General features: G+C 35.9%; 1 protein-coding gene across 14 annotated transcripts in view; it reads left to right on the forward strand.

Moving 5' to 3' along the window:
- The first annotated feature begins 7,472 nt into the window (after window positions 1–7,472).
- The window catches only part of AMPdeam (AMP deaminase), a 139,767-nt gene continuing 120,719 nt past the window's right edge, over window positions 7,473–26,520 (forward strand). For 4 of the 14 annotated variants that reach the window (XM_067120216.1, XM_067120218.1, XM_067120219.1 and 1 more), the window contains exon 1: window positions 7,473–7,678. In XM_067120216.1, the coding sequence (XP_066976317.1) occupies window positions 7,591–7,678 (88 nt within the window). In that variant the 5' untranslated portion in view covers window positions 7,473–7,590. Of the gene's footprint in view, window positions 7,679–7,792; window positions 7,867–23,532; window positions 23,826–25,046; window positions 25,210–26,520 lie in introns of those variants that run through there. The other 10 variants (XM_067120221.1, XM_067120228.1, XM_067120229.1 and 7 more) reach the window with 7 other exon arrangements.

Consider the following 26,520-nt stretch of genomic DNA (forward strand, 5'->3'; position numbering starts at 1 on the left):
TGTGCTGTCAACTAAACAGAGGAATTGAAGCATCATGTGATAGAAAAAGAGGAAAATTATTAGCAGTGTATTGTTCGAGAAGAAGGGAATAGAGAAAAGAAAAGAACTAATATACAAGATGGAAATGAAAAGAGAAATGATCTCAAATTTGTGTAGAGAAAACGTAAAGAAATGTCTATGTAAAGGCAAAACACACAGAGCTTGGTCTGTTAGCCTTCCTAATAACGTTGTTGCGACACATTCTTTAGTCTAGACCACGTCACTCTAGAGTGGGTCCTGGTCTGGACTGGCCCAAAAGAGTGATTTTTCTAAAACATGGATTTGAATAAAGAAAAATTCAGTTGGTGTACTAATTTTTATAGAATATGTAAATGAAGTAACACAATGCAATAGACTAAGAAGGAACTGAAAGTTCAAGGTAGTGAACTTCACTCTCCGATAACAAAACATTCTTGCACCTTCGTGACACTTTTTAATTGTCTTTTAGCCATATCTTCTACATTTTCCTAATAGAGTCTATTAGCCCTTATACCAAAATATTTTTGATAGGTTTTAATTACCATAATGAGCTGTGTCCTTCATTTTTTCGGTACACTATCATTCCCTTTTAATACGTCTACCAAGGTCAATCTTGATTTAAACACTCAAACTTCGGCCTGCGGTGCCGAATATGGTAAGAGTTCCATAGAATTAATTTTAAAAAATCATTGATAGGGATTCTATTAGAAGTATGAAAAACGACTTAATCCATATGTTAGATGACTTCCATAATAGCATTTCTTTCAGCGGTTAGTATGACGCAATAAGTGACTATGATTAGAATTTTATTTAAATGTTTGACAAAGCAGTAATTCGCTTGAGGCTTCCATCATCTGGCTCTGGGTTCAACATCCAAATGACCACTCTATCCCATCTCCTGGGAAAGCTTTGAGTATTTAGAATTGGATGTCGTGAAATTCGGTACCAGATTATCAACCTATCATAGACAAAACAGCCGCTGAATTGCCTTATTGGCCTGTGAACTTTTTAATTCATCAATGTTTACGTTTGTCTTAATGTTTACTACTCGGCTACTTTCCATACTTGCATTTTTACAGCTGATGAAGCACGTTGGAAAACTTGCGAAATCTTGTGACTGTATCATTCCAAGTGTAGGCCTACCCTCATTTATGGGCTATGATGAAAAATGAGAAAATGCCTTTAAATGGAGGGATGGGTACGTTATCATATCAGAAGGAAGGCTGACATGAATCACGCTTGTTGCTTGTTGCAGCACGTCGTATTTTGAAATGGTCCTCTGTGGCTGTTTGGTGCCAAGCTCCCTGACAACCTTGTTCAGAAATTTGTCAGTGTATCCGGTATCACAACCCACCCCTAACCACCATGTTTCCCCTACTTACAAATTGGTGCATTAGATTTCAATACTTCGCATTTCAAGAGTTTTTGCTAATAATAGAATAAAGGCAACGATTCCCTAAGAAAGGCGCTTTTATTCATTTTCTATAACCTGACACTGCCTTTAAGTAACAGGGTATTAAAACAAATTCAAGGCATCGGTACAAAACGCCCAGAATATTAAAAGAAGCATTTCAAGTCATTTTGGCATGTGATTTCCCCAAAACAAGTTACTGATCATTCTTTGACGGAAATAAAGATTTTGATCATATTTACGCTAACGACAATAAAAAAAAAATACTAAATGAAAATTCTGGCATAGGTCCAGTTTTGTCAATATTCTTTACTCACCATTATTATACCAATTAACCTTCATTATCATTACCTGAACACGATTTTCCAAGGTCTAGTATCTCACATTTCACTGTAAGATTTTACTAGCATTCAATTCATCTGTTATGAAGATTTTACTAGAGTTCTTTCTTCCTTCTCTACAGGTTTCCATTACATAGAAAGCAGAGTTTTGAGACGGCACTCCTTTGACGTACTTAGTCTGGTTTAAGACTTGAGCAAAGGCCAACAAGCACAGCGATTTCAGAAGGATATTAAAACTTATGAGAATATGTCGTAGTTCCTCTAGTGGTTTCAAGAATCGTCAGTCCTTTCAACTCACTAGGTGTATCACACTCTGCCTACCTAATAGTAATACTAAAAATAATAATGAAGTATCCAATTGTCTGTATGTCTGGTAAAATCATCCGAAATAATAATAATAATAATAATAATAATAATAATAATAATAATAATAATAATAATAATAATAATAATACTATAGACCCATTTGTTTTTCCGTGTGTAACAACGATAACCTGTATACAGTTTTGAACTCCACGTTTAGACTTGGCGAGGGCATAGACCAGTGCTTGCCTCTCTTACCGTGGGCCCCCTGTATAAACACGTAAAAAAAAAAAAAAAAACCCTATTCCGAACTGCGTAGTAGTTCGCAACGTCCTTATCATCAGGACTTGCCATCTCGACCGTCTTTTATATCACTGTACTCTCTTGACAACAGCGTGAATCATCCAGATTTCTGTCATTGGTCATTCTCACCATTCTTTCATTTGTTCCGTTATTCGATAGAGAAATATAAATAATGGACTAATGCTCGGTTTCATATTTCATTAACATTCAATGAATTTATTAAACAACTAATTTCATAATGTTGGAACTGTGAGACAATACTTTCTTCCGTATAGAAGGGTTAGTGTGCTAATCTAAATTCCAAGTGAGCTATGCTTTCCTAATAATATTTGCTCTTCAACTGTTTTTTTTTTTATCAGTGAATGAAACCGGCCAGGCTATCCATAAACAAGTTGGGTCTTCGAAAAACATAATGGAATTTTTTCCTTTACTGACGAAGAAGCCAGTCTCTGAAAAGAGGTTGGAGGAAAGCACAGAAGACAGAGAACTCCACGTTCTAAAACACCAGGGCGAGAAGGACTTATTATTACGCTAAATAACCGCCGTTCTTGGGTGTGAAGGAATTTAAGCCTAGATACAGATCACTATTTTACAATGCTTCTTCACTATAAATAAATACCTCTCAGTTTATTTAGCGTTATGTTGGCCTTGTTCGTCGGTATTATGATCTGACTGTTATATTCGAGGTGCTCTCTATTTCCTTTCCTTTCCCAATTTGACAACATCAAAGCCAGTTCCAGAAATGGAGACCTCGCTCTCCTGTTCCCTTGTGCCTTTTCTCTCTGGCGTTGGATGACGCTATTGCCTCCTGGCTACAGGCGAGGTCTAGAGAATACAGCTACAGGTATCGTTTTTCAGTTAATCTTCCCTTTGGCTAAAGGAAGAAGCTCGTCTTGTCAGAGGTCCAAATAACGCTGTCCGGGTCACCACTTTCTTCCATGATCAGTTACCATTTCCTAGAAATGGTCTGCTTCGTAAATCATTCATCATACCCGTCGTTAGTGTTCCTGTGTATTTATATTCATGAAGCACTTGAGACTCAGGTCACAGGAAGAATATGAAGATTGACTGGCGCCTGTTTAGTTGCCTTGTCAATGACAGACAAATTTTATGTCGAACGGTGACCTGGACTGGATGCAATATCCATGTGCAGGATAGCTCAGTCTGTTAGCAATAATTTTCGATTCAGTTTTCTGTATCTATCTTCATCTCTTCTCTCTAATGTTAGCTGTATTTTACCATTATTTTTAGTTCGCTCACTATGATTGGTTTTATTTAAACGTACACAAATCCACCACTCATCTATAAAGAAGAAATTTAAAACCAAAGCTGAATCATAGGCTACTCTAAACATTTATGGACTACATAATGTTCCTCACCGGAGAAAGAGAAGGAACAGAACTATAATCAGCAATTGCTGCAGTCTAGGCTCTAGAGCAACTCAAGAAACTTACATTCAACACCAGACCCATTAATCTCCTACCAAAAGAATTGAGAGAATACATAAGATTAGCAGTGAGTGTTAAGAATTGTGTTAGCAAGCGAAGAACCAGTTGTCAAGGCTAGGATTAGGCTATAGCCTACCTCAGCAACAGTAAGGGTAAAAAAAGAAAAAGCAAGAGAGAAAAAAAGAATAAATTAATAAAGCAAAACAATCCCATGTTAATTTTCAGTATGAATTTTTGTAGAGCAGTGAATTGTTCATTTCTAGTAACAGGAATTAAGTAAGTAATACGGCAATTCTTTAGGTGGTAGTCGGCCAAGGGCATAAGATTGGAAGGGCAATATACATAGCAACAATAAGGGAGACATTAAAATACACATCATAAATGAAATAAACATTAAATAACGTGCCAGGTAAAGGGAAGAATAAAAAAAACTGAAAGAGAAAAACTACTCTGACCTAAGTTTAATGTAATGTTCCCGCCACTGTAATTGCGGAGTGAGCGCTGAGGAACCAAAAACTACTGTACTAAGGTCTAGACCTTGTACTGTACATTCATGCGACCATTCCCGCTAAATGGATACGTAATTGCAAATTTATGGTTAAAGGCAACTAGTTCTAACTGGAAGACATAGAAACCTCAAGTAGGCCTTGGTGCACAAGCGCGCTTCATCTTCTTTCAGTTTTGAAAATAATCTGCTTCCGCTTTGCATGTGAAACTTCATTAATCTCTAGGTCACTTTAAATTTGTAAAGCCCTCTTAAAACTCGTTACAGAAAACTTCCAACTTCCAACCGTCAAGGTTGTCAGGTGTTTCTTTAAAACGCAAGTTAAAACAAATAAATGGGATAGTACTGAGAAACACTAAAGTCCGTTTTACATAGGTCGGAAAGTTAATCTCTTGTGGAGCTTTGGGCAGAAAAAAAATCTTCTGATAGTAAACGTCATCAGAGGAGCTGTATGATTTTTTATTCGTCTATCGCATTTCTTTAATTCCACATAAATTTTCTATCTATTTCATGCTGGCTAAAGTGGAGGAATAGTTAAAAAAAAAGGAAATACACACGTGCGAGGAAAAAAAAAACCATAAACTGTTACCGAGATAGTTTTCGGACCTCATCTCATGCGAAAAGTTTCAACCTAAAGGAGGAGGATAAATTATATGACGTGCGATGTCGTTGGAAAATATAGTAACTTTCGGAAGAATGACTTGAATGACTGGCTACCAACGAAAGCCAGACTGCTGGCTTCACGTCGGTACAGCCTGTATCAGCTTTGCCATAAGCTCCCTTAACTATCTGCCGAGGCAGGGTCACAGAGCTTAGAAACTCGCCTCAACCCTTAGGGATTTGGTGTAAGCAGCGGTGGGTCCTAACGAAGCCCAAGAGTGCCAACAGTATGTGTCTATGTGTTTGTCAGTGTAGCCTGAAGGAATCTGATGGACTCTAGAAAAAGAAGATTTTTGATAAGCAGGTCGTTTCCCAACAAGTGCTCCTGAGCTAATCCAATGGAGACTCACCATCACGAGATGAATAGAATAATTTATCTTTAATTATTATTATTTTTTTATTAAAGTATTTTATGTTAATGCTATATGATATTCATGACCTTTTAATCAGTTCCGTAAAAAGTTATAGGCAGCATGAAAATCATCATGGATAATGAAGTAAGTCACTTTATAATGAGTTACTCCCTTGGAAACTTTCCTGCGAACTCCAAAGCACAATACCTTTGGCTGACGTATCTACTGCATCATAACATTCTCAGCCTTAGCATCAAGAACGCACAGGAAAGTTCTACTTTCGTCTCAGCATCCATAGCAACTAGCTTCTTTTTTTTTCATCACATTACCTGGCACTGTTATGGATGCTTGGTGCTCCCAGGTGTAGGAAGGGCAACTGTACTTCTCTTGACTGCCTTTCACGTTGTTGTTGCCCCTTCCAACTTATTTCTCAAAGAAATGCTTGAATGTCTTCTTTCAGGAGGCCAATAGCTATGGTTTATGGGTATATAAAACCAAATTAACTCGGCTAACCCGTACATCTCACATGTTACTCTTAAGTGATGGAATGGAATGGAATATAGAGTTTAGGCCAAAGGCCAAGCACTGGGACCTATGAGGTCATTCAGCGCTGGAAGGGAAATTGAGAGTAGGTAGGTTTAAAAGGTGTAGCAGGAGGAAAACCTCGCAGTTGCACTATGAAATAATTGTTAGTAGAGGGTCGATAGCAAGATGGAAGAAAGATAATACTAATGGAGGTACAGTAAAAGGAATGAAAGGAGTTGCCGCTAGGAGCCGAATGGACGCTGCAAAGAACCTTTAGTAATGCCTACAGTGAACCCCGTGAGGTGTACTGACGTCACTAACCTCCTACGGGGTCTTACAACTGATGAATGTGGAGAGGACTTACTGTAGATGAATAACGTATTTATATGGCGAATTCAAGTAAAAAAAAAAAAAAAAAAAGGATTTTAGCACGATTGTGGGCTCTGTTTAGTTTGCTGTTTTTAATCCCATCTAAGTCTTTATTCGTTACTTGTAAATAACATTTAAATACGTTATTGACCTACGCAGCTGCCTTCCTCCAAATTCACCATTGCAGAGCTGTGGTGGCAACAAATGAGACATGTGAGTTTCTTGTGTTGACTTTGGTTTTATGGGCGCCTACTAATTTCATAGAATGATCTGTCTGTTTATTTGTATTTACTCCTTATATTTCTTATTTTTATCTTAACTTTTTGTTATTCTCTTTTCTGTTCTCTGCGTTTCTCTCCTAGCATTATTTGGACGTTAGCCTATGGAAGATTTTAGCGAATGTTAAATGACTAGTTCAGCTTGTTATAAATCTTTTATACTTTTTTCCACATAGATGTGTGCACATAATATCGTTATCCTATCATTATAAACAACAACAACAATGCTAAAAATGTCTTTGCTCTTCTATGAAGAGAGTTCTCAACTACACTTAGGGCTGCGATCACATCTGAGCGTCTCTGAACTGAATATATAATGTTAGAAGTAAGCTATCAACAGTTATTTTGGGCGAGCAACCACCTGGGACGCACTTTCAATGGTGAGAATCCTTCATTTGGCTGCTATAAATAAGAAGCCTCTGTCACTAACTTCGTCCAAGTTCTTCTCTTGTCATTTGCATGCATCATCGCGGGTGATTCATCCTATCCGAACGTTTGAATGACATTTGACTAGAGAGACCGTTGCCATCGAGGCACAATATATTTACAAAAATACAATAATTTTGTTTGTACCCTAATGAATCATTACGCGTCTGAATAAATTATTTGTTTCTTTTGACTAATCATGGAAAAGATTCAAGCACAAAATTATATAACAATGAAGTTACTCTGGACTCTGGTGCAAGACCCTTGTCAATTTCATTTTGTTTGTTTATTGATCATCTCGATGACTAGGCAGTTCAATCATTCTGATGACGGTACACATTTTTGTCATTATGATAAAAGCCTGAACGATTTTCTGTCATCATGTTATTAACATGCTACATTCAGAACTTAAAATTTGTTTTTATTTCCACTAATAATAACCCTGAAAATTACTGAAACTAGGGTATAACAACCACAATTCTCAAGATGGACAGTTATACTTGACCGCAGCTTTATTTCCAACATTATCTCTATGACTGTCAAACAGCTGAGCGAGAGCAGAGGCGACAGAACGACTCCGTCGACTGCAGATACCGTTTAAAATATCGAACGTTTTCACGTTACCGTGTTGTGTCTTGTCTTCCTCCCTTATGGCGTCCAGATTATGCTCTCCGGACAATGAAAACAACTCAGACAAAGGAAAGGACTCCGATTATTCCGGACAGAGGAGCAGTAGCAGTGAGTTTTCATTGATATTATTATCGTTATCAAGTAAATATCCAGACGACGCAATCAGCTGATCGTCAAACCCATCATTCGCAGTGCCGAATTTTCATGTTTTGTTGGTTTTTTGCCGTGGCCGGCTGTAAACCGGTGTTCTTGCGTCCTAAAATGTTCGTCCGTATACTATTTAATATTGTTTTAGTGTAAGTGGGTTATGTAAATGTGTCTGTTTCTCTGTTTTGAGTATTTTTGTGAATAATTCTGAAGGCCCGTGGTTTCGGCGTAGTGTTTTACTTGCCTTCCAAGACACATGGGTCACTTTTACGTAACAAGTGGCCGGTCTTTCGAAATTTAATTTCTCATTCAGAAGAGGCAGCTTTTTATCAATAATGTATGAATGCGTTTTTTTCCCAGACCTCTTAGCCATCGAATTAACTGTAAAAGTTGGCTAGCTTTCTTCAGTTACATACCCTAAGGCATTGAAAGTGAAATCCAGGTTGCTATTAATGTATATAGCATCCAGTTTTACAGCTAGGCTAATTATGTCCAATATGGCTTGGATTAGTGGCCTATGTTGCTTTGGAAGCCTGTGAAAATAAAAAAAAAATATATTTATAACTGAACATAGCCTTTTTAAATCCCAAATACAGTACCCAGTTTTGGACCCAAGAGCTTGTGACTAGGCTAGGCATGTGAAAACAACCATAAGGTAGCATAGATTGTTTTTCATTAGTTTGCTAAGTCTAGTATACTGCTGCTGGAAAGATGATTGTAAAAGTCAAGTAATTTTGCATTTAGTTCATCATACTGACATATGTAAAGTACAATATGTACAATATTTAAGTTTAATGTTCATAAATGTTGAAAAAAGAGTAAAGGTAAAAATGAGCTTTTGTGTTGGCCACATGCTGTAAATAAAGGTAATTTCTGGTACAATGTGTCGAAACATTTAATTATATATTTACTGTACATGATACCTAATAGTGTACACATCCTATCAGAAATGAAAGTAATACGCTTTCGTGTGTAGTAGCACAAATAGCTATCAGTTGAATATCTTTTGTATGGCACTTACATTAGCCTATAGCTTAACATTATGGATAGTACTAAGTTTTGGAGAATATTTTCTTAGTGGGACAGTATAGTCATAGTCATTTTTGTTTTATTCAAGTTCAACTCATCATTTTGACTTGTTTTTTTATTTTGATTTTTTGAACATAATGCAGTAGCCAAAATTACAAATTAGGTTTTAAAATGTTACCAAGATCATTATCCAAGTATTTGAACTAAATTTACAACTGACCAATCAAAGGTTGCAATCACAGTCAGAGACTGGTAAACTGCAGTAACAGGGGTGCACACTGGAAATATATGCATACACATTGCATTGTAGGCTTATATAATAAAATGCAATGAGTATGATAGACCCAGGTTTGAACTGCATATTTATCCCCAGCCATACATTTTTTCTTTATCCTGCTTTGAATGACTGATAACTTAGCTAGGCTCAAGTTGCATAAACACAGTGGATGAAATTGCTTAAGTTGCATAATCACAGTAGATCAAATTGCTCTTTTGGCATTGAAAATTGTAGGTAATTTATTTGTTTATATTTAAGCAGAAATTAGGTATGTTTATGTTGATCACAAAGATATCTTTGTCATTTTCACACTCTTTGATTAAGCACTGTAATGTTAATTACCTTACAAGTAGAAGATGGCAGTATACCTTAGAACTGTAATGTGGTTTGTTTCATAAGGTAAGGTTAAGGTTGGCAAGTTGAGAAAAGGTGAAAGAACATATAGGCCCAAACTTAGTCTAGTGCAGGTATGTATTTCAGTTTGAGTTTATCAGAAACATATTGCATGAAAGTTACACTAAAAATGAGTTACATTATATTTTAACACAAACTAATTGGCTTAGATTAGGTAGGATGTGATACATCACAGGAAAAGATACCAGTTAATTATTATGATTGAAAAGAAATATAAGGGGTTAATATAGTTGTATTGAAAAGAAATACTATATGGTGCCAATATATGTTGTATATAGTATATCATGGTGACTTAACTAATATTCAAAACACACTGAAATATCACTTTAAAAGTCTTGATTTTTTGTACAAAATTGGTAAGGTGTAAATTGCCTTGTCAAAAATATTTGATCACAAAGCATTGGTTCTGGTTATGACTACAAGATACTATTAGGCACAATGTTAAATCTGGCTTTTGATAACTTACTCGTAATAATTAGTTAATTTTTGTTACTGGACTCCGTATGGAATATCCCATTTAGCAGACTGTGGTAATCAATAGATCAGTACATTTTTTCACAGTAAATTAGATGTACCAATTATCAGATATTACTTTAGGTTAGGCAGGAAATCAAACTTGTTTACTGTATGACTACGTAATAGACAGTGCTGAGAGGTATCTGCAAATATTTGTTCTTATGGAATACAGCAGTCATGGTTCATATTTTAGATTTTTAAACAGGGACAGTGTACAAGGAAACCTCATGCTGTTATGTAGCCAACTGGAAACAAGAAATTGAAGGGTAAAATGATTAAGGCTTAACCCTGAAGGCTGTGGTAGACCTCTGTCTTAAAAGATGGAAGTTTTTAAGATGCTTTATATATATATATATATATATATATATATATATATATATATATATATATATATATATATATATATATATATATATATATAATGTCTATATGTATATATGTAGGTATCTGTTTATAAATATGTATTATTACCATATTAACAACCATAACATGTTTAGAGTTCTCACCACCACCTCCTGTCCTGTGTGCTTGTTGTCTGCTACTTCCACAGTATTTCTTTAGTCTTTTGATCAACTGTTCCTTATCCCTTTGAGATCTGTCTTTTTTCCAGCCTCTTAGTACCATGACATAGGACCTTCCCATTGTACTGTGGCCATGAATCTAAACCTTCTGTGGTCATGCCTATTCAAAATCCCCCCCTGTTTCTGTTGCATAGGGTAGTAGAGGCATTATGTAATTACCAGTAGTCTTTGGTGTCTGTACTAATGGAACATTTTTATATATCAGTACTCTGCTTATATTTCCACTTCATCCCTGCTGCAACTCTTCTTCTTATTGCTCTCTCATCTCCTGCTCATCTCCTGCTTCAGTCCAGTAGGTAATAGAAATGCTCTGCCTGATCAAAGCTATACCATTCATGGTGGACACCAAGATTGATCTCAAATTCTTATGATAGACAATACCTGGCACTCTTCACTCAAGATCTAGTGTTATTTTAGAGTTACATCACTAGCTTAGTGAGTCCCTGTGGTATCCTCTACCTATTTAATGCCCACTTGATTATTCGTCCGGGAAATTTTGTCAAAGTTTTTCAAATCGGCAGAATATTTTCTGTACATCTTTATGTGACTGAGGACTTCTTTACCTTAGAAATAAAGCTCCTAATGATGTATCCTTGCTATAACATCAAAAATCGGCAATAAACACTTTATTTATATGCAAAGGGTGGTTCTTACTAATGGCATTGTGTTCATATGTAACCTTTTGCTTTTGGTTGTGTTCCCCTTATAAGGTAAGACGTCACCAAGCACGGCCTTGTGTTTTGTGTGTGTGGTGTCTGGACTGAAAAGTTGAAATTAGGAACATGAAAATACATGTACTGAAAATCCTCATATGGGTTTAATCATACTTTCATTTCTATCTTTTTCATTGTGTAATACTGTCACTGATGAATGAGCGTGTATGGGGACAGATTGTAAATTTGATATAGAACAATTTACTTTTTACTGAATGTTTAAGAAATGGTGTTAGTGTGAAATGGGAAACATCTTACATCACCCAGGAAGGGCATGTAGAGTATAGCTCCAGTTCATGGGGAGGATCATTTACCATTGGATAGACCAGTCAGATAGGGATTGTGGATGCACAAGGCCTTTGAGAATGGTGCTGATCAGAATGCATTATTTGTTAGTTTTCTTGAGGCAGTGTGACATCTTTTGAGGTTAGTTGTGAGATATAGAAATTTCTGTTTCATATACTGTATATATGTAAAGTATACTGTATATATATACACATTTACATATATATGCATATACTGTACATATATATACAGATATATATATATATATATATAATATATATATATATAAATATATATATATATATATATATATATATATATATATATATATATATATATATATATATATATATATATATATATATATATATATATATATATATATATATATATATATATATATATATATATATATATATATATATATATATATATATATATATATATATATATATATATATATATATATATATATATATATATATATATATATATATATATATATATATATATATATATATATATATATATATATATATATATATATATATATATGTATATATATATATATATATATATATATATATATATATATATATATATATATATATATATATATATATATATATATATATATATATATATATATATATATATAATATATATATATATATATATATATATATATATATATATATATATATATATATATATATATATATATATATATATATATATATATATATATATATATATATATATATATATATATATTGTGTATATATATGTTATATATGAAATATATATATATATATATATATATATATATATATATATATATATATATATATATATATATATATATATATATATATATATATATATATATATATATATATATATATATATATATATAGAATATATGTTATATATACAGTATATGCAGAATATACTGGCTACATTTTACCAGATGCATATGCAGTATTTATTAGCCAGAATGATCGTGAGGCACTGATAATTACCCGGCCACGGGCGAGGTAATTATCATTCTCATGCCCATGCCCCGACCAGAGATAGTCTTGGTCGGGCATCAGTATAGCTTCATTTATCTTCATTTGGTCCTAGGCTTCATAGTGACAAGCATTTTCAAAATGTAAAGAAATCGAGATGTTAAGAGAACATTGTGGCTGTTCAGCAGTACTATATATAATATATATAAATATATATATATATATATATATATATATATATATATATAATATATATATATATGTATATATATAGTGTATAATATATATATACACTATATATACATATTTTGTATATATATATATATATATATATTATATATATATATATATATATATATATATATATATATATATATATATATATATAAAACTATATGTGTATGTATATATGTGCATTATATATTAATTCTAATAAAACAGTAATAACAGAATATCTAGTATGGACTGAATAGTTACTGAGCTCATAGCTTTGGCCATCTAGGCTCGTAGAACAAGGAAATTCGACTAAAGTTGTGTGGTTAATTTTGGAAGCACTATTTTAGGATATTTTAGAATGAAATGAAGGAAGCTAACTTAAAAAAAAAAAAACTAACCAAATCTCAAGTACGATTTTGTCTTGTAACTGTCATAAAATTTGTACAAGTAACATGAAGTTTTTCCTATAGAAATATCATGTTAGGTAAGGATTGTGTCGCATCATGGATTTTTCCTTTTTATTATTCGTCATATATGTCGTATTCATTGTCCTAGTGGAGCCTGGCCGTAAGTAGTTATTAGTCAGTTTGCATAGAATAGCAAGTCTTTTAAGGAAAGGGTTACAGTTGTTAGAAGGATGCCGGTTTCGTAGTGCAAGTCTGCCAGCAGTAAATTCCATGTTAAACTGCGCACTGTACTGGTTTTGGGAAAATCGGGGTGTATTGTTTTCAGTAGTCAAAAGATACGGTTTAATTTTGAACAGCTTGATCTATACAGGGGACGTGGGTTGCCATTAACAGGAAATACGGTTCTTTCCAGTGCAGTAAGTTGGGATGCGCACTGCTCCTTAGGGAGCCTTGAATCTTCCAACTTAGCTTTAGGTCTTAGGGTGTCTGAGAGTTGATGATTTCCTTACGTTCACATTTAGTGAAACGGTGTTAGTTAGAAGCCTCTCTGATATTTTATATCCCATCTTGGTTAAATTTGCTGTCCATAAAAGATCCACATGATGTCTTTCATCGGCAACTGCATGTAGCTTGGACTATGTTGTAAAAACATGATAAGCAAAGTCTAACAAATTTACCTGACTTGATAGCATATTTAATGTCAGCTGTGGAGAGCACGCTTCGATGAGCGCCTTTTTCTACCATTCCTTGATGGTCGTTGGACCGTACAGCCCGATATTTGTAAAAACTAGCTGTGGATGAATGCCTTAAGGCATTTTATTTCCTATTTGTATTTCACTCGGAACATGAACAGAGATTAGGAAAATCCACAGACTCAGAGGAGCGCTGTTGCTAATTAATTTTCAGCAGGAGTAGGACATGAAAACAGCCTTTTCAAGAAAGCACATGAGAGAATAGTGTTTTGCATATACCATGTCCCTAAGGCGTAGACGTTAGCATTCATGGTAGTAACTTTTAGGAACGCAATGCTGTCCTTCGGGATACTTGCTGAAAATAGAAGCGTGGCCAGATTAATACCCATCGAAAAGGTATTTTTTCCTTTGGTGGTGCAAAGGGGGTTTTGGGATTGAATTTGAAACTCCTAGTTTTTGACGTGTCATTAAGCTGATGACTACTATTTGTCAGAGTGAATAATGAAAGCATAACTTTTTCCTTGTCAATGCAGATTTATGCAGTGATGGAATAATCCCATTATAGAAGTGTTGCTGAACCAGGAGAATAACATGGACAAAATATTACGCCACATATATCGAATTCGTTGTATATTGATAAGTGCATCTGTCCCGGCCAGGATTTGAAAACTGGTTACTGTTTATCGTTGCATGAAAGCCAAAGGCTTTAGGTTCTAATACGGGTTGGGGGAATTGCTTATCATTTATAACTCCCCTTGAGCGTAAGTTATTCCAGAGGTATAATGACTTCGCGCACAAATATGAAAATGTTGCATCTATATGTGACTAATTTTCAATGAGCATATCATATATAGCGCTCATCCTTTTAAGCTTTTTTAAATGAACTTCCCAAACACGTAGAAGTAAAATTATATATATATATATATATATATATATATATATATATATATATATATATATATATATATATATATATATAAAAAAATAGGGAAAGGGAGCAGTTTCATCTACTTTGAAGAAGCTAGGTTGGTGAACTGCCTGCCGCACGATGTTGCTCAAGAGACGAAAACATGTTACAGTCATAACCAAGTTGCTATTCGTTTCATAAATATTCGATTCACTGTTCGTTATTTAACGTAGTTTTTTAAGCGATAAGTGTTAAAGGGAACTCGGTGTGTTTATGAACTAGAAAAATTTGTTATAAATAATAAAGAATGAAGGACGCAAGATCAGGACTGTTTGGGTAACGAAAGGCTTTTATTCTAATGATAATAATTATTGTTATTAAAAGAAACATTCAATTGTATTTTGTCTTTAAAAAATAACTGTAATAACTGGGCTGATTTCGGAGCAGTTTAAGTAAAAGAGGCTTTATAGCAATAACAACAACTATGGCATAATCCTCGTCATTCTGTGTGTATATATATATACATATATACTGTACATATATATATTTTAATAATATATATATATTTTATACATATATATATATATAATATATATATATATATATATATATATATATATATATATATATATATATATATATATGTTTACATATAAATATATAATGTATTATGTATGTAATGCATATACATATATGCATATATATACATAATGTATATGTGTGTGTGTTTGTTTGTGAGTGTTAGCGTACATACCGGTCTTGGAAGACGCAAATCAACGGAACCCATCAGCACTGAATTATTGCTCATGTTTTATCAGTAATTTCTTTACGGAAAATCTAATTGCTCTTATTAATAGGAGTTGTAGTAAAAACTGACTTGAGCCTTTGGGCACTGTTGTCTTTTATTTTGATCACTTTGCAAGAGATTAACATAATCAGGTCACCTGCTTGTCGAGTGATACGAAAGTAATTGTGGATTTAGGCCAGTGGTTCCCAGCCTTTTTGGGTTTAGGGCCCTGTTTAAGTAATAAACCAGAGACCTCTTACCCCCTGCCTCGCTTTCCTCATAAGAAAAAATTGCCTTTGAATATATAAGTATTTTTGAACAGTGACAGCTCTGATTGATTGTTCTATCTAATGGCCTATTTTTTTTCCTCGGATTTTGTTTCTCGAGCCCCCGGCAACACACGAGTGCGCGCGCGCGCGCACACACACACACACACACACACACACACACACACACACACACACACACACACACACACACACACTCTCTTTCCCCAGAAACATTGCGACGCTTGTAGGGGTTAGCGACCCACCGTTGAGAACCACAGATGTAGACTAACCTTGTTTTGTCCCTGCACTGTGAAGGGCAAATACCTTTCGAGTTTATTTCATATGGTATAGTATGCGCGTTGATGTACGCAGTATTGCATGCATCTGGGTGTGTTGATATTTTTCGCTAATCGGTACGTGCTGTTCACTCCATTTTCCCCTTTTTTCGTATTCAGGCATTTTGGTCAGTGGCAACTTGCTTGTCAAGTTAAATGACCTTGGGTGTGAGTCATTTAAAATATGCAAGTTATTAGTCTTGAACAACTGATCCATACAAAATTGCGTAAAATTATCTTTAGAATTATTTTTAGTGTGAATACATTTTCAAATAATTGAATCAGGAAGGTAGTGCCTGAATTACATCCTAAAAAACCCTGTAAATTGAAGGGAGGAATTAGGGATGTCAGCATTTGGACTGAATGGACTGATTGTGGAATGACAGCGTCGTGGTAATGATTGTCCGCCAGACTTTTCATGTGGAGAGAGTATGAGAAGATAGGATGATGAATTTATGACACTAATTGCCAGCAGATGAAGTGGAGTTGCTCTCTCTTTTTTCTCTGCATTTTGATCGCTGTTTGTTTTCAGGAATATCATTCTATTGGAAATGGCATTCTATGTGCAAAACTCGGTTGTAGAAATTCTGTATTTAATTAGACGTCTGTGTGTGCGTACGTGCATCGTAGTCCTCCGAGAAAGATGTGTGTCCTAACGTTCCAGAGAAAGCCAGGTGATGAAATACCTTTGGACGATCGATAAGCTGGAAGATCTTGTCCATTCCTTCCTTCCTTCCTTCCTTCCTTCCTTCCTTCCTTTCTTCCTTTCTTCCTTTCTTCCTTTCTTCCTTTCTTCCTTCCTTTCGTAGCGTGTGTCATGCAAGGGCTAACTACTACAGGAGGTGGACTCCACGGGCACGGAATTCTCGTGATCACCTACCAGACCCCTTTCGGTAGTGATATTTGGTTCGTGTAATTACAGGTAGGGTTTGCTTGATTGGGAGGGGAAGGTATGGTCAAGGCTTATGGTGACATCGTATTTCCAATATATATATATATATATATATATATATATATATATATATATATATATATATATATATATATATATATATATACAGTATATATTATATATCTGTATATAAATATAATGTGAGTGCGTATTTCTAAGTCGCTGCCTCTTTTCATCTTTACGAGTGTATTTAAATTCACATACTTTAGTATTTCAGTAAGTAAACTTGGCCGTGTTTGTACGTCAGTCGATAATTCGAGATAGAAGAGGATCTGGCTTTAGTTTCTCTCAAGTAAGGTTTCATAGTAGTAGCCTGCTGTAGTTTAAGAGGAATTTTCCCTTGGCCTGATATATTTTGCTCTCTCTCTCTCTCTCTCTCTCTCTCTCTCTCTCTCTCTCTCTCTCTCTCTCTCTCTCTCTCTCTCTCTCTCTCTCTCTCTCTGTATATATATATATTTTTTGTGTGTAGTATCAGAATTAATTTTGATCTGTCGAGATATATTTTGAGAATCTCCATTCCTCGCTGTCTATGAGAGAGAGAGAGAGAGAGAGAGAGAGAGAGAGAGAGAGAGAGAGAGAGAGAGAGAGAGAGAGAGAGAGAGAGAGAAATTCTTTACATTTTCCATTCTGATGCTTCATACTCACCATTTTCTCATTTCTCATTTAATGAACCTCATTTGAACGCAACGTGTCATTATGGTATATAAACGTCAGTGGATCGGCCTAAAAGCGCCAAACACCTGGCTGGCCATGTTGTGGCTCGACTTAGCCATTTTTATGACCTTTGCTCGGTGACCTGAGACCAATTTGCCCGATAACTGTGCGTTAACTATATGTATATAATGCATATATATATTTGTTATATACCCTATATATTTATTAATATTTTATTACACTTTTTGTGAAGTTTTGATGAATGTTGGTACACATACGCCATTGTGTAAAGTTTTGGTGAATGTTGTGTAAAGTTTTGGTGAATGTTGGTAGTACACATACGCCATTGTGTAAAGTTTTGGTGAATGTTGGTAGTACACATACGCCATTGTGTAAAGTTTTGGCGAATGTTGGTACACATACGCCATTGTGTATATGCATGTTTATCCATACGAACGTACGTATGAGACCCCTCTATAAATACATGTGGATGGGAAATCACTTATTCTTGCCTGTGCACCTGCCAGGTGAACTCTGCCTTCTTCGCCCCTCCCATCTCCCGAGCAAGGCGCCGTGGTAGGCGGGCGAGGAATGGTGTTGATGTGGCGTTTGGAGGTTCAAAATAAACCTCAGTTTACAAGTAGGGCCAAAATACTTACCTGGCCCAGGTTGAGGGTTTTGGCGTGATGGTGCTCATCTCTGAGTATTGCTACGTCTCTCTCTCTCTCTCTCTCTCTCTCTCTCTCTCTCTCTCTCTCTCTCTCTCTCTCATATATATATATATATATATATGTATGTATATGCATGTATGTCTGTAAATATATACATAAATGTATATACACATGTATGTATATATATATATATATATATATATGTATGTATGTATGTATGTATGTATGTATGTATGCATATAGTTTCCCATAACAGGAAGTGGTTCCAGGAAAAAAAGATATTAAGGTCTTCCTTTCCATTACCTCTTCCACGTCACGAATTTAGAACTGTTTTGGTATTCTTCTTCTCCTCCTTGCTAACACTTCTAAATGATGTGTTTTCTTCATGAACCTATTTGTCTCCATTCTTTCCCCATGACCAAACCATCTCAAATCATTCTTGTCTTTATCAGTTGTACTAACTTTCTAAGCACATTTCTCACTGTTTCAGTTCATATTCTTCATATACTAAGCAAGCCATTTATCTCAGGAGCAGCTTATGCCTTTCATTCACATTAAACAACAATTTACTTCTATAAAGAAGAGTTGGTTCAGAGGGTCTCTTCATACATTCCCCTGTTGGCAGCCACAGACACTTTTAAGTCTCTGGCTTTCACTCACCGAGCTGACTTCGTTGCTTGGCCTATTCTGTGACTGTTCTCTGACTGACCTCTTCTCTGTTCTTACCAAATACCTGTGGGAATCAACCACTTCATTTTTTCAAATACCTGTGGGAATCAGCCACTTCCATTCTTCAGCCATTCATATTCATTGCTCCACCTCATTTTCTCACGCGTTTACTCTCAACTGCCTTTCTTCATATACTTTCAAACCCTTTTACTAGTTGCTGCAGTTTCTCTTCTCTATCTCCAACCAGAGTTACATCATTTGCAGACATCGGAGTCATTCCACATTGAATTCATTACATGTTTTGTAATCCCCTAAAACTATCCAAAGAGCATAATACGTATAAACGCATACTTTCCGTCCTAAAGACTTTGGATTGCTCTCAACCAATTTTTTGTAACAAACGCAACACTTACGCCTTCCTCATTACGCCTGTCAGTTCTAGCATATTTATTTCCTGGTCCTTATGTGCAAAGTACAGCTTTTTTTCTTTACCTTTATCTTCAGTAAATTGTCATATCCCTTTAAGAATAAATACCCCTCAGGTATTCGACGTAGTTGTTGCTATCCAGTGGACCAGATTCTCTGCCTAGGTTTGACAGGGACAGCGGCCTTGTAAGGAAACCGGTCGGAATCGTTTTCCCCGGATGCGGTCGATCCTGAGACTTTAGCTGGTGTGGTTATGCTGATAAGGAGAGAGAGAGAGAGAGAGAGAGAGAGAGAGTTTGGTGAGGACTCTGTGATTCGAAGTTTTAATTTGCATTGTTTACAAGCTGCTTGTCTATTTACTACAAGTTTTGAGCACCGCAGAGATAGTGCTTACTGAAGGTTCTGTGAGAAATTGTCATCCTTCGTTTTCTGATGCTTGAATTGAGGAAGATTTTATTATGTCATGTAAATTTGGGTGGGGATTTTACACACACACACACACACACACACACACACACACACACACATATATATATATATATATATATATATATATATATATATATATATATATATATATATATATATATATATATATATATATATATATATATATGTAGTGTGTGTGTGTGTGTGTGTGAGAGAGAGAGAGAGAGAGAGAGAGAGAGAGAGAGAGAGAGAGAGAGTTGGCCCTTGAAGTCTAACGGCTGTCAGTCTGTCTCTCTCTCTCTCTCTCTCTCTCTCTCTCTCTCTCTCTCTCTCTCTCTCTCTCTCCTCCCCGTAAAGAGTTAGTGCCGTCAGTGCACCGGCATTTAAGGTTCTTTGCAGCATCCCTTCGGCCCCTAGCTGCAATCCCTTTCATTCCTTTTACTGTACCTCCGCCCATAGTCTCTTTCTTCCATCTTACTTTCCTCCCCTTACTTTCCTCCCATTCCTAACAATTTGTTCAAAATTATTTTCAGCGCCGAATGACCTCATGGGTCCCAGCGCTTGGCCTTTGGCCTAAATTTAATGACTCTCTCTCTCTCTCTCTCTCTCTCTCTCTCTCTCTCTCTCTCTCTCTCTCTCTCTCTCTCTCTATATATATATATATATATATATATATATATATATATATATATATATATATATATATATATATATATATATATATATAGATATAACGTGTATGTATGTATGTAATGGGAATTCCTTTATTTTGCTTTCGGAAAGAAACATCCCCCTCCCCCTTTCAAATACAAATGATATAGAGAACAAACCTAAACAAAAAAGAGATATTTTTTGTCTAAAATAGAAAAATTGGTTGGAAGTAAACAACCCGGAGTTGGCAACTGAAGTGTTAAACAAGTTATTCGTCAACAGTGTATTACTGAGAAGTCAGGTCACATTCTAAAATAGTTATATATATATATATAAATATATATATATATATATATATATATATATGTATATGTGTGTGTGTGTATAATATACATACATATATATCAGTATGTTAATATTAACAATATAATTCAAAGCAAAACACATTAATTACAAATATAGGTATATGAAAAGGACATTATGGGAGTTGCATATTTTTGTTAATCTTTGCATATATTTTGATTGGGTGTTTCGTATTATCCTTGTTAAGTTTTCCAAATTAAAATTACTTTGTTGATTACTGTACGTATAAGAATTTGTAATGATGATGGCTTCTACTGTTTTTCTTTTTTCAATATCCATAATATTAGTTACTACAGTAGTTCTTCTGAAGTTAGTGGCACAGTTCTCTATTCGCTTATGTGGAAACAGCGCGTGTTTATGTCACCTCTCCTGACAGTCTCTCTTGTTTACTTCCATCGAAGTCTTTCGCCTGACCTATATAGGATTTGTTCAGGTTATTACATGGTATTCTGTAAATGCACGCTTTGAAAACAAAAGATCTTGGGATGCTTAAATTTTTTTTAGCGTGTTTGTATTTCCATAAACTCCTCTGATTTTACAGTCATTCAGGCACTTCCGTACGGGTTGGTGCCATCAGTGCATCTTACGTGGTATACTGTAGGCATTACTAAAAGGTGATTGTGGTGTTCCTTTGGACCCTAGCTGAATCTACTTTTTAGTCTGTTTGTTGTCCAACACCTCTAACTGTTACTTCTTGGTCCAACTTTGGTGTTTTCCTCCAGTTCCGTCTTCAGATGCGTGTGCTTTCCTGGATTATCTGTCTTGCTGTCCAACCACTCCAACTCCCTCTTGTCATTTGCCTTAGGCGCAGAATGGTCTGAAGTGTCACAGTGCTTGGCTTGACAGCCTCAGTTCCGTAAATCATCACCACCACCGCTCGGGCACCGTGTTATGAGTTGCTCTCATGACTGGTATGAGGCAGAACTGAGGAATGGAATGTTTTATTGCTTAAAAGAATTTCTATTACAGCTGTAGAATGTTTTTCTTGCTCTGAATAGATCTTTCTTGAGAAACCGAGTTCCTTTCCCTAGTTGTGGAAAGAATTCTGTTTAGTATTTATGTCCTCATAAATGTTCCATATCGCAATGGTTCTCCTTCCTCTCGAGGTATATTTGTAATATATATATATATATATATATATATATATATATATATATATATATATATATATATATATATATATATATATATATATATATATATATATATATATATATATAAATGGATATACAAGTATATATATTTATATCTGTATAGAGTATATATGTATGTATATATATATATATATATATATATATATATATATATATATATATAAATATATATACAGTATATATATTTATATCTATCTATAAAGTATATATATAAATATATATATATATATATTTATATATATCTATATAATATATATATATATAAATATATATGTCTATCTATCTATCTATATATTATATTATATATATTTAAACATATATATCTCGGAATTTCTTAAACTGAAAATGGTAACAAATTTATTTGCAGAATTTACAATCCGACTGAGATAAAATAAGAAAATCGGCATATACAAATCTCGTCCAGAAATCCTTAACCTTTTGCTGCACAGTACCAAAATGAAAATGCTGCAAGTGTATTTTTAATATCCAGGTCAGTGGGACGAGTAACAACGCAGTGCCCAGTTTTTCGTAGAACAGAATAAAAGAATAAATAAGATGGAAAAGGGGAAAAAGTTCGGTTGATGCTGAAAGTAGCCTTGGATGCTTGGACTCATGTGCAAAGGAAAATGATCATAATGAAAGAAAATGGGAGCTGGAAAAACTTCCGGAGCGTGACAGTTGTACCCCCCTGACCACCTCCTGCTTGCTGAATGCGCACGTGTTGACGCATGTGCGTTCTCCCTTCCTTCCTTTTGGGTTCCTGTAAGTCTGCGTTCGGTATCTGCAGGAAGAGAGAGAGAGCGAGCATTTTCCTTCGTAGATGATGAGAAGAGAGAGAGAGAGAGCATTTTCCTTTGAGAGAGAGAGAGAGAGAGAGAGAGAGAGAGAGAGAGAGAGAGAGAGAGAGAGAGAGAGCATTTTCCTTCGTAGATGATGAAAACATTTACGTATGTAACGAGAGAGAGAGAGAGCATTTTCCTTTGTAGATAATGAACACAATTACGTATGTAACGAGAGAGAGAGAGAGAGAGAGAGAGAGAGAGAGAGAGAGAGAGAGAGAGAGCATTTTCCTTTGTAGATAATACATTTACGTATGTAACGAGAGAGAGAGAGAGAGAGAGAGAGAGAGAGAGAGAGAGAGAGAGAGAGAGAGAGAGAGCGAGCGCAAGTTTAATGTCAGCAATCACTTAGGTATACCAAACATGTAGTTTGTTCGTACAATATACTGGAGGCTGTGATCGTATTTGTGTACGGATTGTTCGTACCATATACTGGAGGCTGTGATCGTATTTGTGTACGGATCTTGCCCCCATAACCTTGTATTCCCCTCGCTTCCCTCCTCCCCAACACATCCCCTTTTACTTTCCGTAGAGGACGGGGGGGAGGGGGAGTGACGCACACGACAACGTCCGCGGCGTCAAATCCCCACGAACAAACCAACAGCCCCGCCAGCTTATTCCACGGTTCCCTCGGAAAGCCAGTCACACGCCTACTGTCTCTCCTTCGGTAAGGCGGGCCACATGGTCGCTTGTTTGTTTCTTCCAGTCACGCTTGACAGTAGTGCGGTCTTGAACTGTTTGTTGTGTAACTGATGAGTTCATTTCATTGACATCTGAAGTTCGTTCCGTGCCACGACTTCCGCAAGTGCTTTTATAGAATCTCTTGGCTGGCCTTTTCGCTTAGCAGGAGTGGTGAAGAGAGGTTAGTCAGAGATGGAATCTTGACAGTATGCCTTTTTAGATGTTTATGTTTTCTTAAAGAGCGTATGGAAGATATGTTTTAATAAGTGATGTTAATTATTAAATACCTGATGGTAAGGTTCTCTCCGTTCTGTATGTATTCTTTTTTGTAAACGGTCCAGAATTGAAATAGTCTAATCAATATTCCCACAGTTTTCTTGATTGTTTTTTATTATTGTTTTACTCAGTGGAAACTTACCATGCAAACAGTAATTGGTCTTTGAGACTTTCACTGGGAATACGCTCACGTACAGAATAATGTTGCTGGTAATTAACTCTCAAAGCAAGTTCTTCATGATATAATGGCCATGCATGCATGCAGCAGAGAGCAGCCTAATAAGAAGTCACAAAAAAAGGTTAGAAAGCAGTAGATGAATATTTATATGCACAAACGAGCGAAACCAGTCCATTTGTTTATAGATAGCTACAGTTTCTCAAGACAGTGAGTAATAAACATGCATGTCGTCATGTGTACAGATTGAATTACTAATGTTGATCTCCTTGGTTGTATTTAGTCGTTATAATAACTTCACATTACATTATCAAAACGGTTACTCTCTACATTCATCTGAAAACCTTTCATCACATGTGGTTCTTCGTCTGTGAAAAGTGTTGTAATGAATCTTTGCTGTTCACACAGCGATGCGAAATTTGACTGTTTTTGCGCCTTATCTTGTGATTATTCCCATTCGGGATAAGGAGAATCACTTACAGAAGGAACAAATGCGCAAGGCCACTGAATGGAATTCCCAATCGTAAACAAAGAAAGAGGTACGAGGAGAATTGTTAAACAGAAGTTAAATGAACAGACGTGTGGATATAACAACAAAAAAATCTAAGGAGTTGTTGAGATTTGCTTTCAAGATGAACCAGGATAGTCTCCCGTTATCTCTGATGAAATAAGCAGTTTGTTCATGACTGGGCGCTTTATAGTGCAATTACTCAGTTAGTTCTCTCATACGGAATCAAAATGAATCGTCTTGAATTTCCATTTGTTTTGTCCTTTCTCAGTTACTTTACACGCTTGCTGCACGATCTCAATGGGGTAGTCTTGGTCTTGAATCTTTAATGAAGTGAGATGTAGCAAGAGAGTCTTCCTTGGGGGGGAGGGGGGGATGTTGGTTGTTTGTGAGGGGTGGTGGGTGTGGTGAGACGGTGACGGTAATGTTACACGTTACATCACACCTACAGTCATCTCCGTCCTCGGAATCAACAGTCTCCTGGGAAGGCTCTCTGAAGGCAGCTTTCGACACCCCGTGTGAGGCCGCTTTGATTGGCTGTAAGTGTCCTTGCTATGAGGATGACCGCCGTCAGATTGTGAGCGCCTGGGGAGGACGTTGCAGCTGGTGAGATGAGTGGGAGCTCCTTCCGGGTGGAGCGCTAGATTTTTTGTTTCTTTGATCGATGTTGGTATGCGATTGTCGGTTGCCCGTGACCGGGCTTCGCATGTTGAAAAGTCTTCATTCCAAGTAAGGAGTATGTTTCACTCAACTATTGAACTAAGGTATACTTGACTTTTTTTCGAGTCATTTTACTTCCGGAGCAATTTCAACTTCGCGTGCTGCTGCATGAATTTTTTCGTTATCTCTAATCAGGATGCTGTAAGACTTTTAAAAGTATTGTATACTTCCCGTGATTTCCGCTTGTTTGCTTGCTTGCTTGCTTGTTTATGTAGGTTATTATCTTGATGGTTGTGTCCAAAATTTGTGTAACTGTTGTTTAAGAACAGAATCCTGTCAAGGATCGCGTGCGAGTTAATATGATAAACAAATAAAATAACTGCTAGTCGATACATAACAGTTCAGTTAGACGAAACTTCTCCGTACTGTAGATCTGTATTGGATTCACTTTATTAATGATATCTTATTATCTAGAGTTATGCAGTCTCTCTCGGGGGCGGGCTAGTGCCGTCAGTGAACCTCATGGGGTGCACTGCAGGCATTACTAAAGGTTCTTTGCAGCAACCCCTTCCATGTCCCCTAGCTGCAACCCCTTTCATTCCTTTTACTGTCCCTCCATTCATATTATCTTCCTTCCATCTTGTTATCCACCCTCTCCTTAAAATTGAATCCTAGTGCAACTGCTCTGAGGTTTTCCTCCTGTTACTTAACCTTTCAAACCTTTCTGCTCTCAGTTTCCTTTCCAGCGCTGAATGACCTCGTAGGTCCTTTGGCTAAACTCTGTATTCCTCCCTTAGGCTGTAGCTTTCCTTTCTGACGAATCTTGGTCTGATTGCAACATTGCCAGATACCTTATTACTCAGAGTTATGCAATCTCTCTCTCTCTCTCTCTCTCTCTCTCTCTCTCTCTCTCTCTCTCTCTCTCTCTCTCTCTCTCTGTTTACATGCCTGCGCCTTAAACTGTTTCTTTATGCCTGATGTTTACTTTGGTGTAGTGCGTTGGTGTGGAGCTTTCTCACGGGATGGAAGATGTAAGGGTTGTTAGAGAGAGAGAGAGAGAGAGCGCTCACACGTGCACTATCGATTGCTCTGTTAATGGCGCGCTTGTTCTTGCTTTAAATGACCTGACGTCACGACGTGCGTCTGTCCTCATTTCTGTATACGTTCGCAAGGCAAAGTCTTCCTTCAGAGGAAGTTCTGGTTTTCAATATTAGGACATTATAGCAGTCGTTCTAGTGAAATCTTCCTTATTTTTTC

Source organism: Macrobrachium rosenbergii, chromosome 18 (genome assembly GCF_040412425.1).
Source record: "Macrobrachium rosenbergii isolate ZJJX-2024 chromosome 18, ASM4041242v1, whole genome shotgun sequence".
Lineage (NCBI taxonomy): Eukaryota > Metazoa > Arthropoda > Malacostraca > Decapoda > Palaemonidae > Macrobrachium > Macrobrachium rosenbergii.